The sequence below is a fragment of the Bombina bombina genome, chromosome 6, assembly GCF_027579735.1.
Source record: "Bombina bombina isolate aBomBom1 chromosome 6, aBomBom1.pri, whole genome shotgun sequence".
Taxonomy (NCBI): Eukaryota; Metazoa; Chordata; class Amphibia; order Anura; family Bombinatoridae; genus Bombina; species Bombina bombina.
The window spans coordinates 833032400-833057992 of NC_069504.1; the positions used below are offsets into that span (position 1 = coordinate 833032400).

At 41.6% G+C, this 25593-nt stretch overlaps 1 protein-coding gene across 1 annotated transcript in view; it reads left to right on the forward strand.

Moving 5' to 3' along the window:
• CDS2 (CDP-diacylglycerol synthase 2) overlaps positions 1–25593 on the forward strand; it is a 232860-nt gene that overhangs the window by 203607 nt on the left and 3660 nt on the right. The window contains exons 11-12 of the mRNA XM_053718199.1: positions 4862–4981; positions 20588–20691. Coding sequence (XP_053574174.1) covers positions 4862–4981; positions 20588–20691 — 224 coding nt within the window. The remainder of the gene's footprint in view (positions 1–4861; positions 4982–20587; positions 20692–25593) is intronic.

Genomic DNA, 25593 nt, shown 5'->3' on the forward strand with positions numbered 1-25593 from the left:
GTAGTTAAGAGCTTTATAAACCGGCGTTAGCCAGAAAGCTCTTAACTCCTGCTTTTTTCAGGCGGCTGGAATCTTGTCGTTAGAGCTCTAACGCTCACTGCAGAAACGACTCTAAATACCAGCGTTAGAAAGATCCCATTGAAAAGATAGGCTACGCAAATGGCGTAGGGGGATCTGCGGTATGGAAAAGTCGCGGCTGTAAAGTGAGCGTTAGACCCTTTAATCACTGACTCCAAATACCAGCGGGCGGCCAAAACCAGCGTTAGGAGCCTCTAACGCTGGTTTTGACGGCTACCGCCGAACTCTAAATCTAGGCCTAAGAGTTCCATCATTCAAAATGGAAACTATTCGAACCATCCTTCCCATGATCCAAGAGGGTCAGTACATGACCACAGTGGATCTAAAGGATGCCTACCTTCACATACCGATTCACAAGGACCATTACCGGTATCTGAGATTTGCCTTCCTAGACAGGCATTACCAGTTTGTAGCTCTTCCCTTCGGATTAGCTACGGCTCCAAGAATCTTTACAAAAATTCTAGGATCACTTCTGGCGGTACTAAGACCGCGAGGCATAGCGGTGACTCCGTACCTAGACGACATTCTGATACAAGCGTCAAGTTTTCCAACTGCCAAGTCTCATACAGAGATAGTTCTGGCATTTCTGAGGTCGCATGGGTGGAAGGTGAACGTGGAAAAGAGTTCTCTATTACCACTTACAAGAGTTCCCTTTCTAGGGACTCTTATAGATTCTGTAGAGATGAAAATTTACCTGACAGAGGCCAGGTTATTAAAACTTCTAAATGCTTGCCGTGTCCTTCACTCCATTCCACACCCGTCAGTAGCTCAGTGCATGGAAGTAATCGGCTTAATGGTAGCGGCAATGGACATAGTACCATTTGCGCGCCTGCATCTCAGACCGCTGCAATTGTACATGCTAAGTCAGTGGAATGGGGATTACTCAGATTTGTCCCCCCTACTAAATCTGGATCAAGAGACCAGAGATTCTCTTCTATGGTGGCTTTCTCGGCCACATCTGTCCAAGGGGATGACCTTTCGCAGGCCAGATTGGACGATTGTAACAACAGACGCCAGCCTTCTAGGCTGGGGAGCAGTCTGGAATTCCCTGAAAGCTCAGGGATTATGGACTCAGGAGGAGAAACTCCTCCCAATAAATATTCTGGAGTTAAGAGCAATATTCAATGCTCTCCTAGCTTGGCCTCAGTTAGCAACTCTGAGGTTCATCAGATTTCAGTCGGACAACATCACGACTGTGGCTTACATCAACCATCAAGGGGGAACCAGAAGTTCCCTAGCGATGTTGGAAGTCTCAAAGATAATTCGCTGGGCAGAGTCTCACTCTTGCCACCTGTCAGCGATCTACATCCCAGGCGTGGAGAACTGGGAGGCGGATTTTCTAAGTCGCCAGACTTTTCATCCGGGGGAGTGGGAGCTTCATCCGGAGGTCTTTGCTCAACTGATTCGTCGTTGGGGCAAACCAGATCTGGATCTCATGGCGCCTCGTCAGAACGCCAAGCTTCCTTGTTACGGATCCAGGTCCAGGGACCCGGGAGCGGTGCTGATAGATGCTCTGACAGCCCCTTGGGTCTTCAACATGGCTTATGTGTTTCGACCATTCCCGATGCTTCCTCGTTTGATTGCCAAGATCAAACAGGAGAGAGCTTCGGTGATTCTGATAGCGCCTGCGTGGCCACGCAGGACCTGGTATGCAGACCTAGTGGACATGTCGTCCTGTCCACCGTGGTCTCTGCCTCTGAGACAGGACCTTCTAATTCAGGGTCCTTTCAAACATCCAAATCTAATTTCTCTGAGGCTGACTGCATGGAGATTGAACGCTTGATTCTATCAAAGCGTGGCTTCTCGGAGTCGGTTATTGATACCTTAATACAGGCTAGGAAGCCTGTTACCAGAAAAATTTACCATAAGATATGGCGTAAATATTTACATCGGTGCGAATCCAAGAGTTACTCATGGAGTAAGGTTAGGATTCCTAGGATATTGTCCTTTCTACAAGAGGGTTTAGAAAAGGGCTTATCTACTAGTTCGTTAAAGGGACAGATTTCTGCTCTGTCTATTCTTCTACACAAACGTCTGGCTGAAGTTCCAGACGTTCAGGCTTTCTGTCAGGCTTTAACTAGGATTAAGCCTGTGTTTAAGTCTGTTGCTCCGCCGTGGAGCTTAAACTTAGTTCTTAATGTTCTTCAAGGCGTTCCATTTGAACCCCTTCATTCCATTGATATCAAGCTGTTATCTTGGAAAGTTCTGTTTTTGATGGCTATTTCCTCGGCTCGAAGAGTCTCTGAGTTATCTGCCTTACATTGTGATTCTCCTTATCTGATTTTTCATTCAGACAAGGTAGTCCTGCGTACTAAACCTGGGTTCTTACCTAAGGTAGTTACTAACAGGAATATCAATCAAGAGATTGTTGTTCCATCTCTGTGTCCTAACCCTTCTTCAAAGAAGGAACGACTTTTGCATAATCTGGACGTAGTCCGTGCCCTAAAATTCTATTTGCAGGCAACTAAGGATTTTCGTCAAACTTCTTCCCTGTTTGTCGTTTACTCTGGACAGAGGAGAGGTCAAAAGGCTTCGGCTACCTCTCTCTCTTTTTGGCTTCGTAGCATAATACGCTTAGCCTATGAGACTGCTGGACAGCAGCCTCCTGAAAGGATTACAGCTCATTCTACTAGAGCTGTGGCTTCCACCTGGGCCTTTAAAAATGAGGCCTCTGTTGAACAGATTTGCAAGGCTACGACTTGGTCTTCGCTTCACACTTTTTCAAAATTTTACAAATTTGACACTTTTGCTTCGTCGGAGGCTATTTTTGGGAGAAAGGTACTTCAGGCAGTGGTTCCTTCTGTTTAATGTTCCTGCCTTGTCCCTCCCTTCATCCGTGTACTTTAGCTTTGGTATTGGTATTCCATAAGTAATGGATGACCCGTGGACTGACTACACTTAACAGGAGAAAACATAATTTATGCTTACCTGATAAATTCCTTTCTCCTGTAGTGTAGTCAGTCCACGGCCCGCCCTGTTTTTACGGCAGGTCTAAATTTTAATTAAACTCCAGTCACCACTGTACCCTATGGTTCCTCCTTTCTCGTCTGCTTTGGTCGAATGACTGAGTATGATATGTGAGGGGAGGAGCTATATAGCAGCTCTGCTGGGTAATTCTCTTGCAGTTTCCTGTTAGGAAGAGATATATTCCATAAGTAATGGATGACCCATGGACTGACTACACTACAGGAGAAAGGAATTTATCAGGTAAGCATAAATTATGTTTTTATTTAAAAAACGTCACCTTAATACTCCCAATGGCTGTGACACTCACCACCTCCTAGACCCAGTCAGCCAACAGTGAAAACGCTCTATAGTGACGAAAGGCAAAGAATGACTGTGGGATAGGGGAAGTGGGAGGGATATTTAAGCCTTTAGCTGGGGTGTCTTTGCCTCCTCCTGGTGGCCAGGTGTTGTATTTCCCAACAGTGAGGAACTAAGTTGTGGACTCTCCCTGCCTTATGGAAGGAAAAGTATTTGATCAGATAGTATATTTTTGAGTAATAATTGTTTTCATGTATTTATGTTGTGCTTTTAACCCTTATACTTTCTTTGATCGCACCTGTTTTCTTTCTACTTGTAATATATAAGACACCAAATGGGAGTGGGAAAAGACAACAGCAGGTTTGCAAGTAGAGGAACAAGACTGTTTCCCTAAAATGGCAATAATTATCTTTAGTTTTAAAGCTTTATAGCTGAATCTTATAGGAAGATTAAACTCCAATAATAAGTCTGATATATTCTATCATACATGTAAAAGATCAAAATGAACATTAGCAAAGAACAGGTATATTTCAAATGTCTTTTAACAGATTTATTACAAATACATTTTGCATTCCTGCAACCCAATGCAGAATATGTCATTGTATAGTTTTCATGTTGCTTATATGTTTACCAAATGCAACAAAGAAAAAAACATCTTTTTTTTTAATGCATTTTCACTTTCTTTCTTTTTTTTTTAGTCCTGATGGGGAAAGTGGGCTGAGCTCCTTAACGGTAACAAGGTTGCAATATCCTTGATGGTTGGGAGCTCTCTAACTAGTCCTTGAGGACTGATTGCTCAAAGGCTGATAAGCAGTACTCTTCACCTTCTATTCTTAGTATAGGAACATACATTTTAAAATGTCCTCTTTCAGATGCAACAAAGAAAATAAGATGCCTTATGTGTCCCTCTTAGGGAGCTGAGTGCTGTATATTCGACATGCCTCAGTTTTGCATGTAAACTTTGCTTTAAAGGGACATTAAACTCTAAACTAATGCTAGATAGAATGATGCTCTCAAAGAAAAGATTAGACTGAGAATAACATGTAGATATAGTTTTTAAAGTGTCATTAGTTGTTTAAATATTGACAAAATAAGTCTAAAATGTTAGTGTCTATAAAATAATGGGAGCTGCCATGTTGTAACTTAGGTTACTTTCTGTGCTCTAGCCAATTAGGGACAGTTATAAATAGGACAGTAGAGTGTGCAGCCAATGGCTATGGGGGATATAACAGTGTTCTGCACTTCCATTTCTAACAGGAACTGAAACCTCACATTTTCAGAATGGAATTACAGGAACGGGGACAAACTAAATAATGAAAGTATATTGCAGGTTTTTATTTTTTATATACGGTTTATAATTTTAGATTATCATCTCAGTGTTTAATGTCCCTTTTAAGAACTAGTTTGTCAAACATTTACTTAGTTTACTCTGTAAAGATCTGTAATACAGTATTTTGTAGAGTGAATTAGTGCTAGTACCTATTTAACATATGTCTTTCTATTTTCTCTTCCCTTACAGGAAACAATCTGGTTATATCCTTTCCAAATCCACAGCATCGCTCTGTCTACCTTTGCTTCTCTCATTGGTCCATTTGGTGGGTTCTTTGCTAGCGGTTTCAAGAGAGCCTTCAAAATAAAAGTAAGAAAAGATGTTGCTGTGGTTTTTTGTTTGTTTGTTTTTTGCAAACATTTTAAAGAATCAATACAGCAGCTCACAGCAGTGATTCACATATGTCAACATTAATACGTGTGCTTATATTCAATTATATTTAAATGATTGTTTTTAAAGGTCATTCTAAATTATTTTTAAACCGCATTATAAACCCACATCAAACCTTTGAAATGCCATGAAGTTTGATTTTTTTTTTTTTAACCCTTTCCTGATGGAGCTAATTTGTCTACATCGGAACAAATTGAAATCACAAGATCATTCATGGGATTGTGTGATTTCAATGATGGGATTGGGTGAGCGGGGAGTGCCTATGACGCTAGGCACGTCCTCCAGTCTGTGATCTTATTTACCAAGCCGCTATGGCTTCAGGACAGCCAAACAGCTAGAAAGTTCCATGGCGCTAAAGCCCAGCACAGTTAGGACGGCGTGGAACGTCCTAATGGCGGGAAAGGGTTAAATGACTGTATAAATGTATGCATGTTCCAGGAAAATACCCGCATTCTACCAGCTCATAATAATTTGCTGGGTGTCCTATATGATGACTTAAAAAGACTTGAAAGACAAATTTAAAGTTTCATGATCAACATAGAGCGTGCAGTTTTAAACAATTTTCAAATTTACTTCAATTAATAAAAATTACTTCATTCCTTTAGAATCTTTTGGTGAAGATCATACCTAGATATGCTCAATAGCGTGCAAAAGTCTTGAGTGCTATATGGTGGCAATGTTACTAACAATATTGCAAACACTGCTGCTATATAGTGATTAAGATACATGCACAGCTCCTGAGCTTACCTAAGCAGTGTTTTCCCCAAGACCTATTTAGACCCAGATTACAAGTGGAGCGTAATTTAACGCTTCCGCTCGAACGTTAACTGTGCTAGAAGTAAACTTTTTGCACGTGTCGGGTAGCGCTTGTATTACAAGTTGAAAGTAAACTGTTTTTGCTTGCGCGCTAACCTGACAAGCATAAAAATCCGAACTTAGAACATCGCACGTGATAATGTATTCCCCCATAGAAGTCAATGGAGTAAAAAAAAGTTGTTAAAAACACATTACTTACTCGCTAACATGATCACCCGCTAAGCCGACATGTAAATATGAATATTCCACATTTCAATTTTCACATAGAAGAATATATTCTATTTGTTCATAAATAAATATTTCTACATATATCTGATGCTACTTCGGTACAATATCTATCTATCTATCTATCTATCTATCTATCTATATATATATATATATATATATAGGTATATATATTATTATTATACTTTGTCCATGCGTACAATTCACTTAAATAAAACCATGATATAAAACTTATAAGAGACAGGACAAAATTTGACGAACACATACAGGAGGAATTGAGGGCCCTATTCTCATGGGAATTAACAATCTAGAATGGTAGGATCTATACAGATATATATAGGAATATCTATTTAGAAATACATAGAACATATTCTGCTATGTCCAGAACATTGGAATGTGAAATATTTACAGTAAATACACTGTATGCAATATTAATATTTAATAAAGGGTTATAAACATGATTTTTTTATGTTTTCATCTATTTGACAGCAAAGGGCTCCAATGCACTTATATATCTATCTATATATATATATATATGTGTGTGTGTGTGTACATATGTATTTGTGTTTATATGTGTTTGTCTGTAAATACATATATACACATATAATTACATATGTACGCACACACACACACACACGCATATATACAGTATATACACACATACATATCCATCTTTAGACGTATATATTTGTATGTCTATGATAAAGCCCTTTGCCTGAGACATCAGGGGCCCGATCCAATATGCAGCGTCGCCCGCAAAAGCTGGCGACGCCAAATTTTGCTCAATGTTGGTATCACATATACGGCGTAGCATACAAGTTACGCGCGTATATTTCACCCTTCGGCCGTATTTTTTTTACCCATACACTAACATAGAACTACGCGCAATTTGGTATCCAATATACAGCGTAAGGACTTACACGCACAGATTTCCGAAAATCTACTCCATTCTCATCTCGCCACAAATTGCAGGTGCAGGAACCCTTGCACTGACTAAAAAACCAACGTAACTCCCTGGAAGCCTTAACAAACACATACATTTAAGCAGCATCTCAAGGTTAAAGGGACAGTATACTATGATATTGCTTTTTTAAGGTTTATTTGTGTATTTGAAATAGTTTCAAGCCACAACATAATCAAATGGATTGAGCTTGTAGGTACTTTATCACATTGTGGACATATACTTGCTTATTTACTTTAAATTGGATTACCTTCATCTCTTTAGAACCCACTGGAGTGTAATTTATTCTAATGCTAACACAGCTTGGCACTGATGCCAAAATATATAAAGGGACAGTCAAGTCCAAAGAAAACCTTGTTCTTTTAAATAGGGCATGTTATTTCAAACTACTTTCAGATTTAATTAGAACACTTGCTTTGTTCTCTTGGTATTCTTAGTTGAAAGCAAAACCTAGAATGGCTCATATGATCATTTCTAAAACCTTCTTGAAGGCTGCCTCTTTGCAATTGTTTCAAACCAATCACAGACACCACAACCTCCCACCTGCAGACTTAAAACACCTGATAATGCCCACCCTATCAGTAACATCACTACTATATATACCAATGTGTCAATTTATATTGGATGTGAGATACATTGATTTACATCTTACAAGTGAATATTACTATATGTACCCTTCAGAAACAACTATTGTGGATGTGAGTTATAGTACAAGAATATGTCATAAACAGGATAATATTACCTTTTTTGGGCCATTTCAACACAGGCCTTATTATATGTTTTAACAATATTAGTGTACTAAAACACACCTCACATGGATGTGGATGACAATTATATGGTAAATAACAGAGGGCAAGACTTATGGTGAACTATAAGAATATTTATTTCTTTTTTGGCTTCTTGTATGAGGGAGCTGAGGTGGCTGTAGTGGATTTCCTTGTTCTCCTGGTTTGAGAGGATTCTTCGGTTTCTGCTGGTGTGCTGGCCACAGATGAAAGGCTGGAGGCAGTGTCCTGCTGGTGTGTAAAGTGCTCAACCAACACACCCAAGAGTTGATTTTGTTCCCGCCATCTATTGTCCATCTGCATATCAGACAGAATTCTCATCATCTGCGACTGGTTTTGTACAATTCCATTTAATGATGCTGCCATGTCCCTCTGCAGTTCTATACTACTCTTGAGTAACCTCTCTTGGCTCCTGTGAAACCTCTGTTGGCCTCTTTGTCTGCTCTCGCAGCTTGTTATGAGCCTTCTCTGGAGTGAAATGTATTCCTCACCCAGGGGAGAATACAGTGCATCCACAGGCTCTTCTGCAGCAGGGCTTCTAGGTGCTTGAGGTGCAGGTCCAGCTGCATCTGCTGGTGCTTGTGGGACATCTTCAGCTGCATCTGCTGGTGGGACATCCTCAGCTGCATTTGCTGGTGCTGGTGGGACATCCTCAGCTGCATCTGCTGGTGCTGGTGGGACATCTTCAGCTGCATCTGCTGGTGCTTGAGTAATTCCAGCTATATGCTCATCTGCAGATGGTGGAGCTCTCCCAAGGGAAGAGGATGGTGGAGCTCTCCCAAGGAAAGAGGATGGTGGAGCTCTCAGGGTGGATTGGTAGTTCCATTGATGACCAGTGTGTGACCACTCAGCCTGTCCAGTTTGCACTTCTTGTGACATACCTTGTGTGTAAAATCCATGACTGCCCTGATATTGTGTTGGGGGGTAAAGACATGGACCCTTTGTGGCTGACTTGGCTCCCCCTCAAAGCCAAAAGAAGAATATTCTTCTGGCCAGGGGTCATATGTCAATGGTGGTGGCATCACTTCCGGGTCCTCTACTGAAGCCATCCAACCCTGCTCATGCCTGGGAGCATAATGTTCACGTTGTTGCCTGAAGACTGGTGGTGGTGGCTGCATGCCTGTGACTGGTGATGGAGGTGGTGGCATGCCTGTGACTGGTGGTGGTGGTGGAGGTGGCGGCATGCCTGTTTGCATCCTGGTGACAGGAGGTTCTGTGGAGGAGTCAAATGATGAGAGGGATTAGTACAGTCATATATATGTCCATGTGGGCATACAATGTACATTGATACATGCTAGGGCCTATACTCATTCTCATGTCAAACTCTATAACATGCATGTGCACAATGTGATTTGTGATATGAGGGATTTTAATCTGCACAGTATACAGGTATGTGTTTCATACAATAGTTATGTGTACATGTCAATGATGGAAAAAATGTGTTCTTTAAGTGACATTATGGTCACACAATTTACTTTAGCCTGATGTAGGCACAGAACCTGCTTTCTGAGCTAAAAGTATTGTGATGGCTATAGTGTCCATTTACTGAAAACTCTACATGTGGCTTGTGGCCTGTGTTACTCTGAGACATGTTAGTATTGCACTATTCCACCTCATATCATGAATTGCATTGTGTTAAGTAGCATTAATGTCAAATATAATTGTAGATGTTTTTGTTAGTAGGCCAAATACCATGCTCCTCATTGTGTACATAAATGTGTGACATTAAAGGATGTTATATCTCAAATACATATAATACTGATGTGTGGGATGTTTCTCACCAGCATGATGTGCTGTGGTTGCAACCCCTGAGTCACGAGCCCCTGGAAGTCCACGGACTGCTGTGATACTCAGGGACCTATTATTTCCTGCCAGGTGTTGTATTCTGTGTCCAGGGGTGGACTACCGCCTGTTCCCCTCTGGTGCATGGCTTCCTGCCCCATCTTCTCTTTCACCCGCCTCTTACAGTCATTCCACCTTTTTTAAGGCCCTCAACAGTCCTCCTCTGCGGGGCCACACTGTTGACGGCATCCTCTACCACCAACCATGCCGTTTTACGCCTTCTGGCAACGCCTTTGCCCTTCTCCTGGCCAAAGAGGGCACTGTGGTTGTCCATGATGGCCTGGACTAGGGCAACATTCTCATCGAATGAGAAGTTAGGACATCTCATGCTCTCATCCTCTGTGGACACCTGGCTTGCTCCCTGCGATGTCCCTGGTGTGGGTTCCTCCCTATCCTCTCCCTCCTCCCCCCTTCTGTCCCCATGTGCACCCTCTGTCCCTCTCCTTGATGTGCCTGGTCTCTGGGGCTCTCGGGCATCTCCCCTCCCATCATCCCTTCTAGCTCTCCCTCTCCCCACTCCACTTACTCCCTGACGGGTACCCCGCTGCTCCTCCTGTCCTCTACAATACTCCTCTCCCTGCCACTCCTCTCCCCTCCTCCCCTCCGCCCTACCTCTCCCTGCCATCCTCACACTACACACACTCAAACTCACTCCCAGTTCAATCACACACAATCACAACCAAACACTCAGCCTATCACACTGTAAAATTGAAATAAAATGTGTGAGGTGTTAGAAAAAAAAAAGGGTTGGGTATTTTGTATATGTATGTATGCAAAATGTGTGCAATATGTAAAAATATGTGTAAGTGTACAAGCTTTACCAACCAACAATGCGACCTAACTAACTCCTCTGTTTGCGCCTCTCTCTCTCTACTCTTACTAATTCTCAACTCCACTGTAGTGTGCTGTAGCTCAACGATCCATCCAAACACACTGAAGAAAATGGCGGCTGCTCATGGGTTTATATATGACTTTTGAATAGAGTAATTACGTGGCGCATTTTTAGATGGAGTTACGGGTGATTTTTACGAGTGTTAGCCTAATTTGCATAAAACTACTCTTTATTGAGACTTTACGTGGACAAAATACAGGCGTAAGTTACTTGCGACGAGTAAAATGTGTATTTGCGCACTTTTCGGAAGAACGCCAGTTTGTCCTACTTACGCCACTTTAGCATCTAACGGCGCAGTATATGTAATACCCCAATGTGCAAGGTGAAATTACGGGCAGCGCGGGTTCCCTCGCTTGCGCCGAAAACTACGCCGTATATATCGAATCGCGCCCCAGATCTTTAAGCCCTTATAACTTTTTTGTGCAATATTATTTTTAAATACTTTTTATGAGATGGTGTTATTATGAGTGTAACTGTACTTTGTTTTTATGTGTTTTGTGACACTTTTTTTTTTTTTTTGCAAATCAGTTAAAAGGGACAGTCAACACCAGAATTTTTGTTGTTTAAAAAGGTAGCTAATCCCTTTATTACCCATTCCCCAGTTTTGCATAACCAACACTGTTATAGAAAATATACTTTTTACCTCTGTGATTACCTTGTATCTAAGCCTCTGCAAACTGCCCCCTTATTTTCAGTTCTTTTGACAGACTTGCATATTAGCCAATCAGTGCTCACTCCATGGTAACTTCACGTGCATGAGCTCAATGTTATCTATATGAAACACATTAACTATTGCCCTCTAGTGGTCAAAATGCATTCAGATTAGAGGCAGTATTCAAGGTCTAAGAAATTAGCTTATGAACTTCCTAGAATTAGCTTTCAACTAAGAATACGAATAGAGCAAAGCAAAATTGGAAAGTTGTTTAAATTGACATGCCCTATTTAAATCATAAAAGTTGTTTTTGGACTTGACTGTCCCTTTAACCAGAGCTCTGAGGTCGCATGTTAACTTAAATTGTTCTCTTTTAGAATTTTTTTGTGTAGAGAGTGATAAGATAATGAGTTCTGCTCATCCAAGCTGAGACCATTGGATTGAGTTGTGGTTTCTAGTAACAAAAACAGCTATGTAATATACAAATATAAACCTAAAGGAACAATTTGCAATACAATTTCTACTCTGCAGCTAGTATAACATTCTGGAAACACATTAAAGAGATACAAATTGTACAGTAAATTGTGTTTTTAAAGGGGCATGAACCCCAATTTATTTCTTTCATCATTCAGATAGATCACACAATTTTATACAACTTTCCAAGTTACTTCTCTTATCTAATATGCTTCATTCTCTTGGTATCCTTTGTTGAAGGAGCAGCAATGCACTACTGAGAGCTAGCTGAAATCCATTAACAAGGGGTATATATGTGTAGCCACCAATCAGCAGCTTCTAGGTATACTTTTCGAATCATGAAAGAAAAAATATGGGTTTTTATGTCTCTAAAAAAGAAGTGCTTGTCCACGCTCCCTAGAGAAGCCAAAAAGCATTTTTTGTAACCTGCATGTGCTGCATACCAATAGCTGGTTTATGCAATTTGCAGCATTTTGAAAACCTAGGTTACAGATTTAGCTTTTTGGCCTCTCTAGGGAGTGTGGGACAAAACACAATTACACAAAAATTAGAGGTGTTTAATGTTTATATCACCCCCTCCAAAGTTGTATGTTTACTTACCTTCACGATTGCCCTCTCCAAATGTATCTCCTGTTGCACTGTTTACAGCTTACATTTTATTTACCGTCCCTTTTATAATTTACAACCAAAGCTTGTGGACTAAGAATAAAGGGTCAGTCAACACCAGAATTTTTGTTGTTTAAAAAGATAGATAATCCCTTTTTTAGCCATTCCCCAGTTTTTCATAACCATTACAGTTATAATAATACAAGTTTTACCTCTGTAATTAACATGTATCTAAGCCTCTGCAGACTGCCCCCTTATTTCAGTTCTTTTGACAGACTTGCATTTTGCCAATCAGTGCTCACTCCTCGGTAAAAACACGTGTGTGAACTCAATGTTATCTATATTAAACACATGAACTAACGCCCTCTAGTGGTGAAAAACCATTCAAATTAGAGGCGGCCTTCAAGGTCTAAGAAATTAGCATAGAAACCTCCTAGGTTTAGCTTTCAACTAAGAATACCAAGAGAACAAAGCAAAATTGGTGATTAAAAGTAAATTGGAAAGTTGTTTAAAATTACATGCCCTATTTGAATCATTATTTCTCTTGTTAAGTGTATCCAGTCCACGGATCATCCATTACTTGTGGGATATTCTCCTTCCCAACAGGAAGTTGCAAGAGGATCACCCACAGCAGAGCTGCTATATAGCTCCTCCCCTCACTGCCATATCCAGTCATTCTCTTGCAACTCTCAACTAAGATGATGTCGTAAGAGGACTGTGGTGTTTTATACTTAGTTTATTTCTTCAATCAAAAGTTTGTTATTTTTAAATGGTACCGGAGTGTACTGTTTATCTCAGGCAGTATTTAGAAGAAGAATCTGCCTGCGTTTTCTATGATCTTAGCAGAAGTAACTAAAATCCTTTGCTGTTCTCACATATTCTGAGGAGTGAGGTAACTTCAGAGGGGGAATAGCGTGCAGGTTTTCCTGTAATAAGGTATGTGCAGTTAAAATATTTTTCTAGGGATGGAATTTGCTAGAAAATGCTGCTGATACAGAAGTAATGTAAGTAAAGCCTTAAATGCAGTGATAGCGACTGGTATCAGGCTTATTAATAGAGATACATACTCTTATAAAAGTGTATTTTAAAACGTTTGCTGGCATGTTTTATCGTTTTTTACATATGTTTGGTGATAAAACTTATTGGGGCCTAGTTTTTTCCACATGGCTGGCTTGAATTTTGCCTAGAAACAGTTCCCTGAGGCTTCCCACTGTTGTAATATGAGTGGGAGGGGCCTATTTTGGCGTTTTTTTGCACAGCAAAAATTACAGACACAGACATCCAGCTTCTTCCTGCATGATCCAGGACTTCTCTGAAGGGCTCAAAAGGCTAAAAGTCGTATTGAGGGAGGTAAAAAGCCACAGTAGAGCTGTGGCAGTTGTTGTGACTGTTTAAAAAACGTTTTTGTCATTTGTTATTCCGTTTTTGGTATTAAGGTAATCATCCATTTGCAAGTGGGTGCAATGCTCTGCTAACTTATTACATACACTGTAAAAATTTCGTTAGTGTAACTGCATTTTTTCACTGTTATTTCAAAATTTGGGAAAATTTGTGTTTCTTAAAGGCGCAGTAACGTTTTTTATATTGCTTGTAAACTTGTTTTAAAGTGTTTTCCAAGCTTGCTAGTCTCATTGCTAGTCTGTTTAAACATGTCTGACACAGAGGAACCTACTTGTTCATTATGTTTGAAAGCCATGGTGGAGCCCCATAGGAGAATGTGTACTAAATGTATTGATTTCACCTTAAACAGTAAAGATCAGTCTTTATCTATAAAAGAATTATCACCAGAGGGGTCTGTCGAGGGGGAAGTTATGCCGACTAACTCTCCCCACGTGTCAGACCCTTCGCCTCCCGCTCAGGGGACGCACGCTAATATGGCGCCAATTACATCAGGGACGCCCATAGCGATTACCTTGCAGGACATGGCTGCAATCATGAATAATACCCTGTCAGAGGTATTATCTAGATTGCCTGAATTAAGAGGCAAGCGCGATAGCTCTGGGGTTAGGAGAGATACAGAGCGCGCAAATGCTGTTAGAGCCATGTCTGATACTGCGTCACAGTATGCAGAACATGAGGACGGAGAGCTTCAGTCTGTGGGTGACATCTCTGACTCGGGGAAACCTGATTCAGAGATTTCTAATTTTAAATTTAAGCTTGAGAACCTCCGTGTATTGCTTGGGGAGGTATTAGCTGCTCTGAATGACTGTAACACAGTTGCAATTCCAGAGAAATTGTGTAGGCTGGATAGATACTATGCAGTGCCGGTGTGTACTGACATTTTTCCTATACCTAAAAGGCTTACAGAAATTATTAGCAAGGAGTGGGATAGACCCGGTGTGCCCTTTTCCCCACCTCCTATATTTAGAATTTTTTTTCCAATAGACGCCACTATACGGGACTTATGGCAGACGGTCCCTAAGGTGGAGGGAGCAGTTTCTACTTTAGCAAAGCGTACCACTATCCCGGTTGAGGACAGTTGTGCTTTTTCAGATCCAATGGATAAAAAATTGGAGGGTTACCTTAAGAAAATGTTTATTCAACAAGGTTTTATTTTACAGCCCCTTGCATGCATTGCGCCTGTCACTGCTGCGGCGGCATTCTGGTTTGAGGCCCTGGAAGAGGCCATCCAGACAGCTCCATTGAATGAAATTATTGACAAGCTTAGAACGCTTAAGCTAGCTAACTCATTTGTTTCTGATGCCATTGTTCATTTGACTAAACTAATGGCTAAGAATTCCGGATTCGCCATCCAGGCGCGTAGGGCGCTATGGCTTAAATCCTGGTCAGCTGATGTGACTTCAAAGTCTAAATTACTCAACATTCCTTTCAAGGGGCAGACCTTATTCGGGCCTGGCTTGAAGGAAATTATTGCTGACATTACTGGAGACAAGGGTCATACCCTTCCTCAGGACAGGGCCAAATCAAAGTCTAATTTTCGTGCCTTTCGAAATTTCAAGGCAGGAGCAGCATCAACGTCCTCCGCTTCAAAACAAGAGGGAACTGTTGCTCATTCCAGACAGGCCTGGAAACCTAACCAGTCCTGGAACAAGGGCAAGCAGGCCAGAAAGCCTGCTGCTGCCCCCAAGACAACATGAAGGAACGGCCCCCTATCCGGAAACGGATCTAGTGGGGGCAGACTTTCTCTCTTCGCCCAGACGTGGGCAAGAGATGTTCAGGATCCCTGGGCGTTGGAGATCATATCTCAGGGATATCTTCTGGACTTCAAAGCTTCTCCTCCACAAGGGAGATTTCATCTTTCAAGGTTATCAGCAAACCAGATAAAGAAAGCGGCATTCCTAAGCTGTGTGCAAGACCTCCTAGTAATGGGAGTGATCCATCCAGTTCCGCGGACGGAACAAGGACAGGGATTTTTTTCAAATCTGTTTGTGGTTCCCAAGAAATCTTGGATCTAAAGATCTTAAACAAATTCCTCAGAGTTCCATCATTCAAAATGGAAACTATTCGGACCATCCTACCCATGATCCAAGAGGGTCAGTACATGACCACAGTGGACTTAAAGGATGCCTACCTTCACATACCGATTCACAAAGATCATCATCGGTTCCTAAGGTTTGCCTTTCTAGACAGACATTACCAATTTGTAGCTCTTCCCTTCGGGTTGGCCACTGCCCCGAGAATTTTTACAAAGGTTCTGGGCTCATTTCTGGCGGTTCTAAGACCGCAAGGCATAGCGGTGGCTCCGTATCTAGACAACATCCTGATACAGGCGTCAAGCTTTCAAATTGCCAAGTCTCATACAGAGATAGTTCTGGCATTTCTGAGGTCACATGGGTGGAAAGTGAACGTGGAAAAGAGTTCTCTATCACCACTCACAAGAGTCTCCTTCCTAGGGACTCTTATAGATTCTGTAGAGATGAAAATTTACCTGACGGAGTCCAGGTTATCAAAACTTCTAAATGCTTGCCGTGTCCTTCATTCCATTCCACGCCCGTCAGTGGCTCAGTGCATGGAAGTAATCGGCTTAATGGTAGCGGCAATGGACATAGTGCCATTTGTGCGCCTACATCTCAGACCGCTGCAATTATGCATGCTAAGTCAGTGGAATGGGGATTACTCAGATTTGTCCCCTCTACTAAATCTGGATCAAGAGACCAGAGATTCTCTTCTCTGGTGGCTTTCTCGGGTCCATCTGTCCAAGGGTATGACCTTTCGCAGGCCAGATTGGACGATTGTAACAACAGATGCCAGCCTTCTAGGTTGGGGCGCAGTCTGGAACTCCCTGAAGGCTCAGGGATCGTGGACTCAGGAGGAGAAACTCCTCCCAATAAATATTCTGGAGTTAAGAGCAATATTCAATGCTCTTCTAGCTTGGCCTCAGTTAGCAACACTGAGGTTCATCAGATTTCAGTCGGACAACATCACGACTGTGGCTTACATCAACCATCGGGAACCAGGAGTTCCCTAGCGATGTTAGAAGTCTCAAAGATAATTCGCTGGGCAGAGTCTCACTCTTGCCACCTGTCAGCGATCCACATCCCAGGCGTAGAGAACTGGGAGGCGGATTGTCTGTCGTCAGACTTTTCATCCGGGGGAGTGGGAACTCCATCCGGAGGTGTTTGCTCAACTGGTCCATCGTTGGGGCAAACCAGAACTGGATCTCATGGCGTTTCGCCAGAACGCCAAGCTTCCTTGTTACGGATCCAGGTCCAGGGACCCGGGAGCAACGCTGATAGATGCTCTAGCAGCTCCTTGGTTCTTCAACCTGGCCTATGTGTTTCCACCGTTTCCTCTGCTCCCTCGACTGATTGCCAAAATCAAACAGGAGAGAGCATCGGTGATTCTGATAGCGCCTGCGTGGCCACGCAGGACCTGGTATGCAGACCTAGTGGACATGTCATCTCTTCCACCATGGACTCTGCCTCTGAGGCAGGACCTTCTAATTCAAGGTCCTTTCAATCATCCAAATCTAATTTCTCTGAGACTGACTGCATGGAGATTGAACGCTTGATTCTATCAAGGCGTGGCTTCTCCGAGTCAGTCATTGATACCTTAATACAGGCTCGGAAGCCTGTCACCAGGAAAATCTACCATAAGATATGGCGTAAATATCTTTATTGGTGTGAATCCAAGAGTTAATCATGGAGTAAGGTTAGGATTCCTAGGATATTGTCCTTTCTCCAAGAGGGTTTGGACAAAGGCTTATCAGCTAGTTCTTTAAAAGGACAGATCTCTGCTCTGTCTATTCTTTTGCACAAGCGTCTGGCAGAAGTTCCAGACGTCCAGGCATTTTGTCAGGCTTTGGTTAGGATTAAGCCTGTGTTTAAAACTGTTGCTCCCCCGTGGAGCTTAAACTTGGTTCTTAAAGTTCTTCAGGGAGTTCCGTTTGAACCCCTTCATTCCATTGATATTAAACTTTTATCTTGGAAAGTTCTGTTTTTGATGGCTATTTCCTCGGCACGAAGAGTCTCTGAGTTATCTGCCTTACATTGTGATTCTCCTTATCTGATTTTTCATTCAGACAAGGTAGTTCTCCGTACCAAACCTGGGTTTTTACCTAAGGTGGTTTCTAACAGGAATATCAATCAAGAGATTGTTGTTCCATCATTGTGTCCTAATCCTTCTTCAAAGAAGGAACGTCTTTTGCATAATCTGGACGTAGTCCGTGCCTTGAAGTTTTACTTACAGGCTACTAAAGATTTTCGTCAAACATCTGCCCTGTTTGTCGTTTACTCTGGACTAGAGCTGCAACAACTAATCGGCATAATCGATAATAATCGATTATGAAAATAGTTGTCAACGAATCTCATAATCGATTAGTTGGTTTGCAATTAGTTGGTCTGTGCACAACACCAGCTGCTTCACTCCAATGAGCTCCTGCATATGGTATTGTGTTTTATGGTTATGTCCTTAGCCTAAAGGACGTCTACTTTTCACTTTTTCAGGACAGTATACGTTTACAACTACCCCTGGCTTATGTGACCCAGATATAATAGTCATCATTTGGATTGTTTATATTAAATCTGGTGATTTGGAACTATGCTTTGCATGATATAGTGCTGAGCTTGTTGTTTACACCTTGCCCCTAGATTGATGAGTTATTTAAATTGATGTGCACTATTATCTGTTTGCACAATTATTTGCGTACTGCTTGCTATTGCTGATTATATATACTGTATAAATAAATGTGTAAGGTTTTGTCCTGTTATTGATATACAGTCCTTAGCGCTTTTGATCTTGTTTTTTATTGTTTTTTTATATTTTTAATAAATTGTGATAATATGTACCAGATTTAACCTTTATAAGTATATATTCATTATTTTTAGAGCAGACTAGATATTTCCCCTAACCTTATAGCTGGTTATTTACCATTGCATATAGATATTCAAGATATTTTTATGTTAGAATAAAGTCAAGGGTTACTTTATTGAGAAGCCCCTTGCCAAGGTAGAAGACACTTAGCATTGGTGAAGAGCTAACAAGGATAAATATCCCACTTTGGTGAAATTGGCAAAACCCTACTTATACACCTCAACAGCCTTTTCTCTGCTGCAGGAAATATAGCTGCAAACAGAGAACCAGCCTTAGCCAGAAGCATGTGGACATGTTGAGATTTTTGCATTTCAATGCAAAGTTTCTGAAAGAGTGAATAACAGAATGTTATTAACAGTGATAGTCTAACTCTTTCTAGTTCTACCTCTTTTCAAACAGTTTGTGGTTTTGTTTTGTTTAATTATAAAACTGTGCACTGCTGCTTAAAAATTGAAGAAACAGTTGTGTTAATGTAAAGTTTTAGTCTGAAGTTTATATTTGTAACACTCATTATGTAGATTTTATTTAAAACATAGAAAACTATTATTGATTCTCTTTTTATCCGATTAGTCGATTAATCGAAAAATAATCGGCCGATTAATCGATTATGAAAATAATCGTTAGTTGCAGCCCTACTCTGGACAGAGGAGAGGTCAAAAAGCTTCGACAACCTCTCTCTCCTTTTGGCTTCGGAGCATAATACGCTTAGCCTATGAGACTGCTGGACAGCAGCCCCCTGAAAGGATTACAGCTCATTCTACTAGAGCTGTGGCTTCCACCTGGGCCTTTAAAAATGAGGCCTCTGTTGAACAGATTTGCAAGGCTGCGACTTGGTCTTCGCTTCACACCTTTTCAAAATTTTACAAATTTGACACTTTTGCTTCTTCGGAGGCTGTTTTTGGGAGAAAGGTTCTACAGGCAGTGGTTCCTTCCGTTTAAGTTCCTGCCTTGTCCTTCCCATCATCCGTGTACTTTAGCTTTGGTATTGGTATCCCACAAGTAATGGATGATCCATGGTCTGGATACACTTAACAAGAGAAAACATAATTTATGCTTACCTGATAAATTTATTTCTCTTGTAGTGTATCCAGTCCACGGCCCGCCCTGTCCTTTTAAGGCAGGTCTAAATTTTAATTAAACTACAGTCACCACTGCACCCTATGGTTTCTCCTTTCTCGTCTTGTTTCGGTCGAATGACTGGATATGGCAGTGAGGGGAGGAGCTATATAGCAGCTCTGCTGTGGGTGATCCTTTTGCAACTTCCTGTTGGGAAGGAGAATATCCCACAAGTAATGGATGATCCGTGGACTGGATACACTACAAGAGAAATAAATTTATCAGGTAAGCATAAATTATGTTTTTTTTTTTTTACTTGACTGTTCCTTTAAGAATGGTAAATTGATTTTCTGAACCTTCAAAATGTATTATAACATCAAAAGGGACATAAAACTCCCTAAACTTTTCATTCTAGGGACAATACTTAAAGGGACATTAAACACTTTGAGATGGTAATATAAAATGATAAATCGTATATTTAAATAAAACTCTGCAATATACTTTCATTGTTTATTTTGCCCCCTTTTTCTGTAATTTTATTCTGAACTTGTGAGCTTTTCAGTTCCTGTTATAAATGGAAGTTCAGAACACTGTTACATTCCACACAGCAATTGGCTACAGCAAAGAAGGTAACCTAAGTTGCAACATGGCAGTTAAAACTTTACACTTACTTAATTTGTCAATATTTAAACCATTAATGAAACTTTGAAAAAAATACATCTACATGTTATTCTGAGACTAATCTTTTCTTTGAATGCATCATTCTATCCAGCATTTATTTAGTGTTTATTGACCCTTTAAGTAATTCAAAGGGGGCAAACATTTTAAGAGGAGTATATTTATATATTGGGAATTGTTTCTCTTTTACTACCCATTTTATATTGTTTTGTTGTTTATACTTAATCTTTTGGCAGCTCACCTTATGTGTTTAAATATGTTCTAGGATTTTGCCAACACTATACCAGGTCATGGAGGTATCATGGACAGATTTGATTGCCAGTATTTGATGGCAACCTTTGTGAATGTATACATTGCAAGCTTCATCAGGTATGTAGTAAGCTCTTTTATGGTCAATGAAAATCTGATAATCTAATAAGAGCAAGTTATAGAGAAGCTTCCAAATCGTTCATGTAAAATTAATTATCGGATGTTTTTTAAAGGGACATGCTAGTGCAAACAGGTCTGAAACTATAGAACTCCAGCATGGTTTGACCTAGAATGACCTTTTATTATTGGTATAGTTGCATTTTCTTAGATGTTTGGTATAGTCGCTTCATGTGACTGCTAATTACACTCATTGCGCTTTCATAATAGTTTTTTCTTTGAATGAAATTTTATCTGTTTTTCTAAAAATACGTCTTCCTGTGTCTGGATCTCTGTCAATAATAATACTTCTGAAAATGTCAATAGAAATATTGCTGGATATAAGTTGTGCCTATCCTCTGTCAATTGAGCATACTAAAAAATATATGAAGAGGTTAACTGGTATATATGCAGCAGGCATGGTGAGCCAATATGCACAAATCTGCTTCTCTATATTCTCTATATTCTCGTTGATTAGCATTGAGGAAATGCAGAAATGAACCTAGATGGAGTTTCTCCAACATAGGTGTGTCCGGTCCACGGCGTCATCCTTACTTGTGGGATATTCTCTTCCCCAACAGGAAATGGCAAAGAGCCCAGCAAAGCTGGTCACATGATCCCTCCTAGGCTCCGCCTACCCCAGTCATTCTCTTTGCCGTTGTACAGGCAACATCTCCACGGAGATGGCTTAGAGTTTTTTAGTGTTTAACTGTAGTTTTTATTATTCAATCAAGAGTTTGTTATTTTGAAATAGTGCTGGTATGTACTATTTACTCAGAAACAGAAAAGAGATGAAGATTTCTGTTTGTATGAGGAAAATGATTTTAGCAACCGTCACTAAAATCCATGGCTGTTCCACACAGGACTGTTGAGAGCAATTAACTTCAGTTGGGGGAACAGTGAGCAGTCTCTTGCTGCTTGAGGTATGACACATTCTAACAAGACGATGTAATGCTGGAAGCTGTCATTTTCCCTCTGGGATCCGGTAAGCCATGTTTATTACGATTGTAAATAAGGGCTTCAAAAAGGGCTTATTAAGACTGTAGACTTTTTTTGGGCTAAATCGATTGATTATTAACACATATTTAGCCTTGAGGAATCATTTTATCTGGGTATTTTGATATAATAATATCGGCAGGCACTGTTTTAGACACCTTATTCTTTAGGGGCTTTCCCAAAGCATAGGCAAAGCCTCATTTTCGCGCCGGTGTTGCGCACTTGTTTTTGAGAGGCATGGCATGCAGTCGCATGTGAGAGGAGCTCTGATACTTAGAAAAGACTTTCTGAAGGCGTCATTTGGTATCGTATTCCCCTTGGGGCTTGGTTGGGTCTCAGCAAAGCAGATACCAGGGACTGTAAAGGGGTTAAAGTTCAAAACGGCTCCGGTTCCGTTATTTTAAGGGTTAAAGCTTCCAAATTTGGTGTGCAATACTTTTAAGGCTTTAAGACACTGTGGTGAAAATTTGGTGAATTTTGAACAATTACTTCATGTTTTTTCGCATTTGCAGTAATAAAGTGTGTTCAGTTTAAAATTTAAAGTGACAGTAACGGTTTTATTTTAAAACGTTTTTTGTACTTGTTATCAAGTTTATGCCTGTTTAACATGTCTGAACTACCAGATAGACTGTGTTCTGAATGTGGGGAAGCCAGAATTCCTATTCATTTAAATAAATGTGATTTATGTGACAATGACAATGATGCCCAAGATGATTCCTCAAGTGAGGGGAGTAAGCATGGTACTGCATCATTCCCTCCTTCGTCTACACGAGTCTTGCCCACTCAGGAGGCCCCTAGTACATCTAGCGCGCCAATACTCCTTACTATGCAACAATTAACGGCTGTAATGGATAATTCTGTCAAAAACATTTTAGCCAAAATGAACACTTATCAGCGTAAGCGCGACTGCTCTGTTTTAGATACTGAAGAGCATGACGACGCTGATATTAATATTTCTGAAGGGCCCCTAACTCAGTCTGATGGGGCCAGGGAGGTTTTGTCTGAGGGAGAAATTACTGATTCAGGGAACATTTCTCAACAAGCTGAACCTGATGTGATTGCATTTAAATTTAAGTTGGAACATCTCCGCATTCTGCTTAAGGAGGTATTATCCACTCTGGATGATTGTGACAAGTTGGTCATCCCAGAGAAACTATGTAAAATGGACAAGTTCCTAGAGGTGCCGGGGCTCCCAGAAGCTTTTCCTATACCCAAGCGGGTGGCGGACATTGTTAATAAAGAATGGGAAAGGCCCGGTATTCCTTTCGTCCCTCCCCCCATATTTAAAAAATTGTTTCCTATGGTCGACCCCAGAAAGGACTTATGGCAGACAGTCCCCAAGGTCGAGGGAGCGGTTTCCACTTTAAACAAACGCACCACTATACCCATAGAGGATAGTTGTGCTTTCAAAGATCCTATGGATAAAAAATTAGACGGTTTGCTTAAAAAGATGTTTGTTCAGCAGGGTTACCTTCTACAACCAATTTCATGCATTGTCCCTGTCGCTACAGCCGCATGTTTCTGGTTCGATGAGCTGATAAAGGCGGTCGACAGTGATTCCCCTCCTTATGAGGAGATTATGGACAGAATCAATGCTCTCAAATTGGCTAATTCTTTCACCCTAGACGCCACTTTGCAATTGGCTAGGTTAGCGGCTAAGAATTCTGGGTTTGCTATTGTGGCGCGCAGAGCGCTTTGGTTGAAATCTTGGTCGGCTGATGCGTCTTCCAAGAACAAGCTACTTAACATTCCTTTCAAGGGGAAAACGCTGTTTGGCCCTGACTTGAAAGAGATTATCTCGGATATCACTGGGGGTAAGGGCCACGCCCTTCCTCAGGATCGGCCTTTCAAGGCAAAAAATAAACCTAATTTTCGTCCCTTTCGTAGAAACGGACCAGCCCAAAGTGCTACGTCCTCTAAGCAAGAGGGTAATACTTCTCAAGCCAAGCCAGCTTGGAGACCAATGCAAGGCTGGAACAAGGGAAAGCAGGCCAAGAAACCTGCCACTGCTACCAAGACAGCATGAAATGTTGGCCCCCGATCCGGGACCGGATCTGGTGGGGGGCAGACTCTCTCTCTTCGCTCAGGCTTGGGCAAGAGATGTTCTGGATCCTTGGGCGCTAGAAATAGTCTCCCAAGGTTATCTTCTGGAATTCAAGGGACTTCCCCCAAGGGGGAGGTTCCACAGGTCTCAGTTGTCTTCAGACCACATAAAAAGACAGGCATTCTTACATTGTGTAGAAGACCTGTTAAAAATGGGAGTGATTCATCCCGTTCCATTAAGAGAACAAGGGATGGGGTTCTACTCCAATCTGTTTATAGTTCCCAAAAAAGAGGGAACGTTCAGACCAATCTTAGATCTCAAGATCTTAAACAAGTTTCTCAAGGTTCCATCGTTCAAGATGGAAACCATTCGAACTATTCTTCCTTCCATCCAGGAAGGTCAATTCATGACCACGGTGGATTTAAAGGATGCGTATCTACATATTCCTATCCACAAGGAACATCATCGGTTCCTGAGGTTCGCATTCCTGGACAAACATTACCAGTTCGTGGCGCTTCCTTTCGGATTAGCCACTGCTCCAAGGATTTTCACAAAGGTACTAGGGTCCCTTCTAGCTGTGCTAAGACCAAGGGGCATTGCTGTAGTACCTTACTTGGACGACATTCTGATTCAAGCGTCGTCCCTTCCTCAAGCAAAGGCTCACACGGACATTGTCCTGGCCTTTCTCAGATCTCACGGATGGAAAGTGAACGTGGAAAAGAGTTCTCTATCTCCGTCAACAAGGGTTCCCTTCTTGGGAACAATAATAGACTCCTTAGAAATGAGGATTTTTCTGACAGAGGCCAGAAAAACAAAACTTCTAGACTCTTGTCGGATACTTCATTCCGTTCCTCTTCCTTCCATAGCGCAGTGCATGGAAGTGATCGGTTTGATGGTAGCGGCAATGGACATAGTTCCTTTTGCGCGCATTCATCTAAGACCATTACAACTGTGCATGCTCAGTCAGTGAAATGGGGACTATACAGACTTGTCTCCGAAGATACAAGTAAATCAGAGGACCAGAGACTCACTCCGTTGGTGGCTGTCCCTGGACAACCTGTCACAAGGGATGACATTCCGCAGACCGGAGTGGGTCATCGTCACGACCGACGCCAGTCTGATGGGCTGGGGCGCGGTCTGGGGATCCCTGAAAGCTCAGGGTCTTTGGTCTCGGGAAGAATCTCTTCTACCGATAAATATTCTGGAACTGAGAGCGATATTCAATGCTCTCAAGGCTTGGCCTCAGCTAGCGAGGGCCAAGTTCATATGGTTTCAATCAGACAACATGACAACTGTTGCGTACATCAACCATCAGGGGGGAACAAGGAGTTCCCTAGCGATGGAAGAAGTGACCAAAATCATTCTATGGGCGGAGTCTCACTCCTGCCACCTGTCTGCTATCCACATCCCAGGAGTGGAAAATTGGGAAGCGGATTTTCTGAGTCGTCAGACATTGCATCCGGGGGAGTGGGAACTCCATCTGGAAATCTTTGCCCAAGTCACTCAGCTGTGGGGCATTCCAGACATGGATCTGATGGCCTCTCGTCAGAACTTCAAAGTTCCTTGCTACGGGTCCAGATCCAGGGATCCCAAGGCGGCTCTAGTGGATGCACTAGTAGCACCTTGGACCTTCAAACTAGCTTATGTGTTCCCGCCGTTTCCTCTCATCCCCAGGCTGGTAGCCAGGATCAATCAGGAGAGGGCGTCGGTGATCTTGATAGCTCCTGCGTGGCCACGCAGGACTTGGTATGCAGATCTGGTGAATATGTCATCGGCTCCACCTTGGAAGCTACCTTTGAGACGAGACCTTCTTGTTCAGGGTCCGT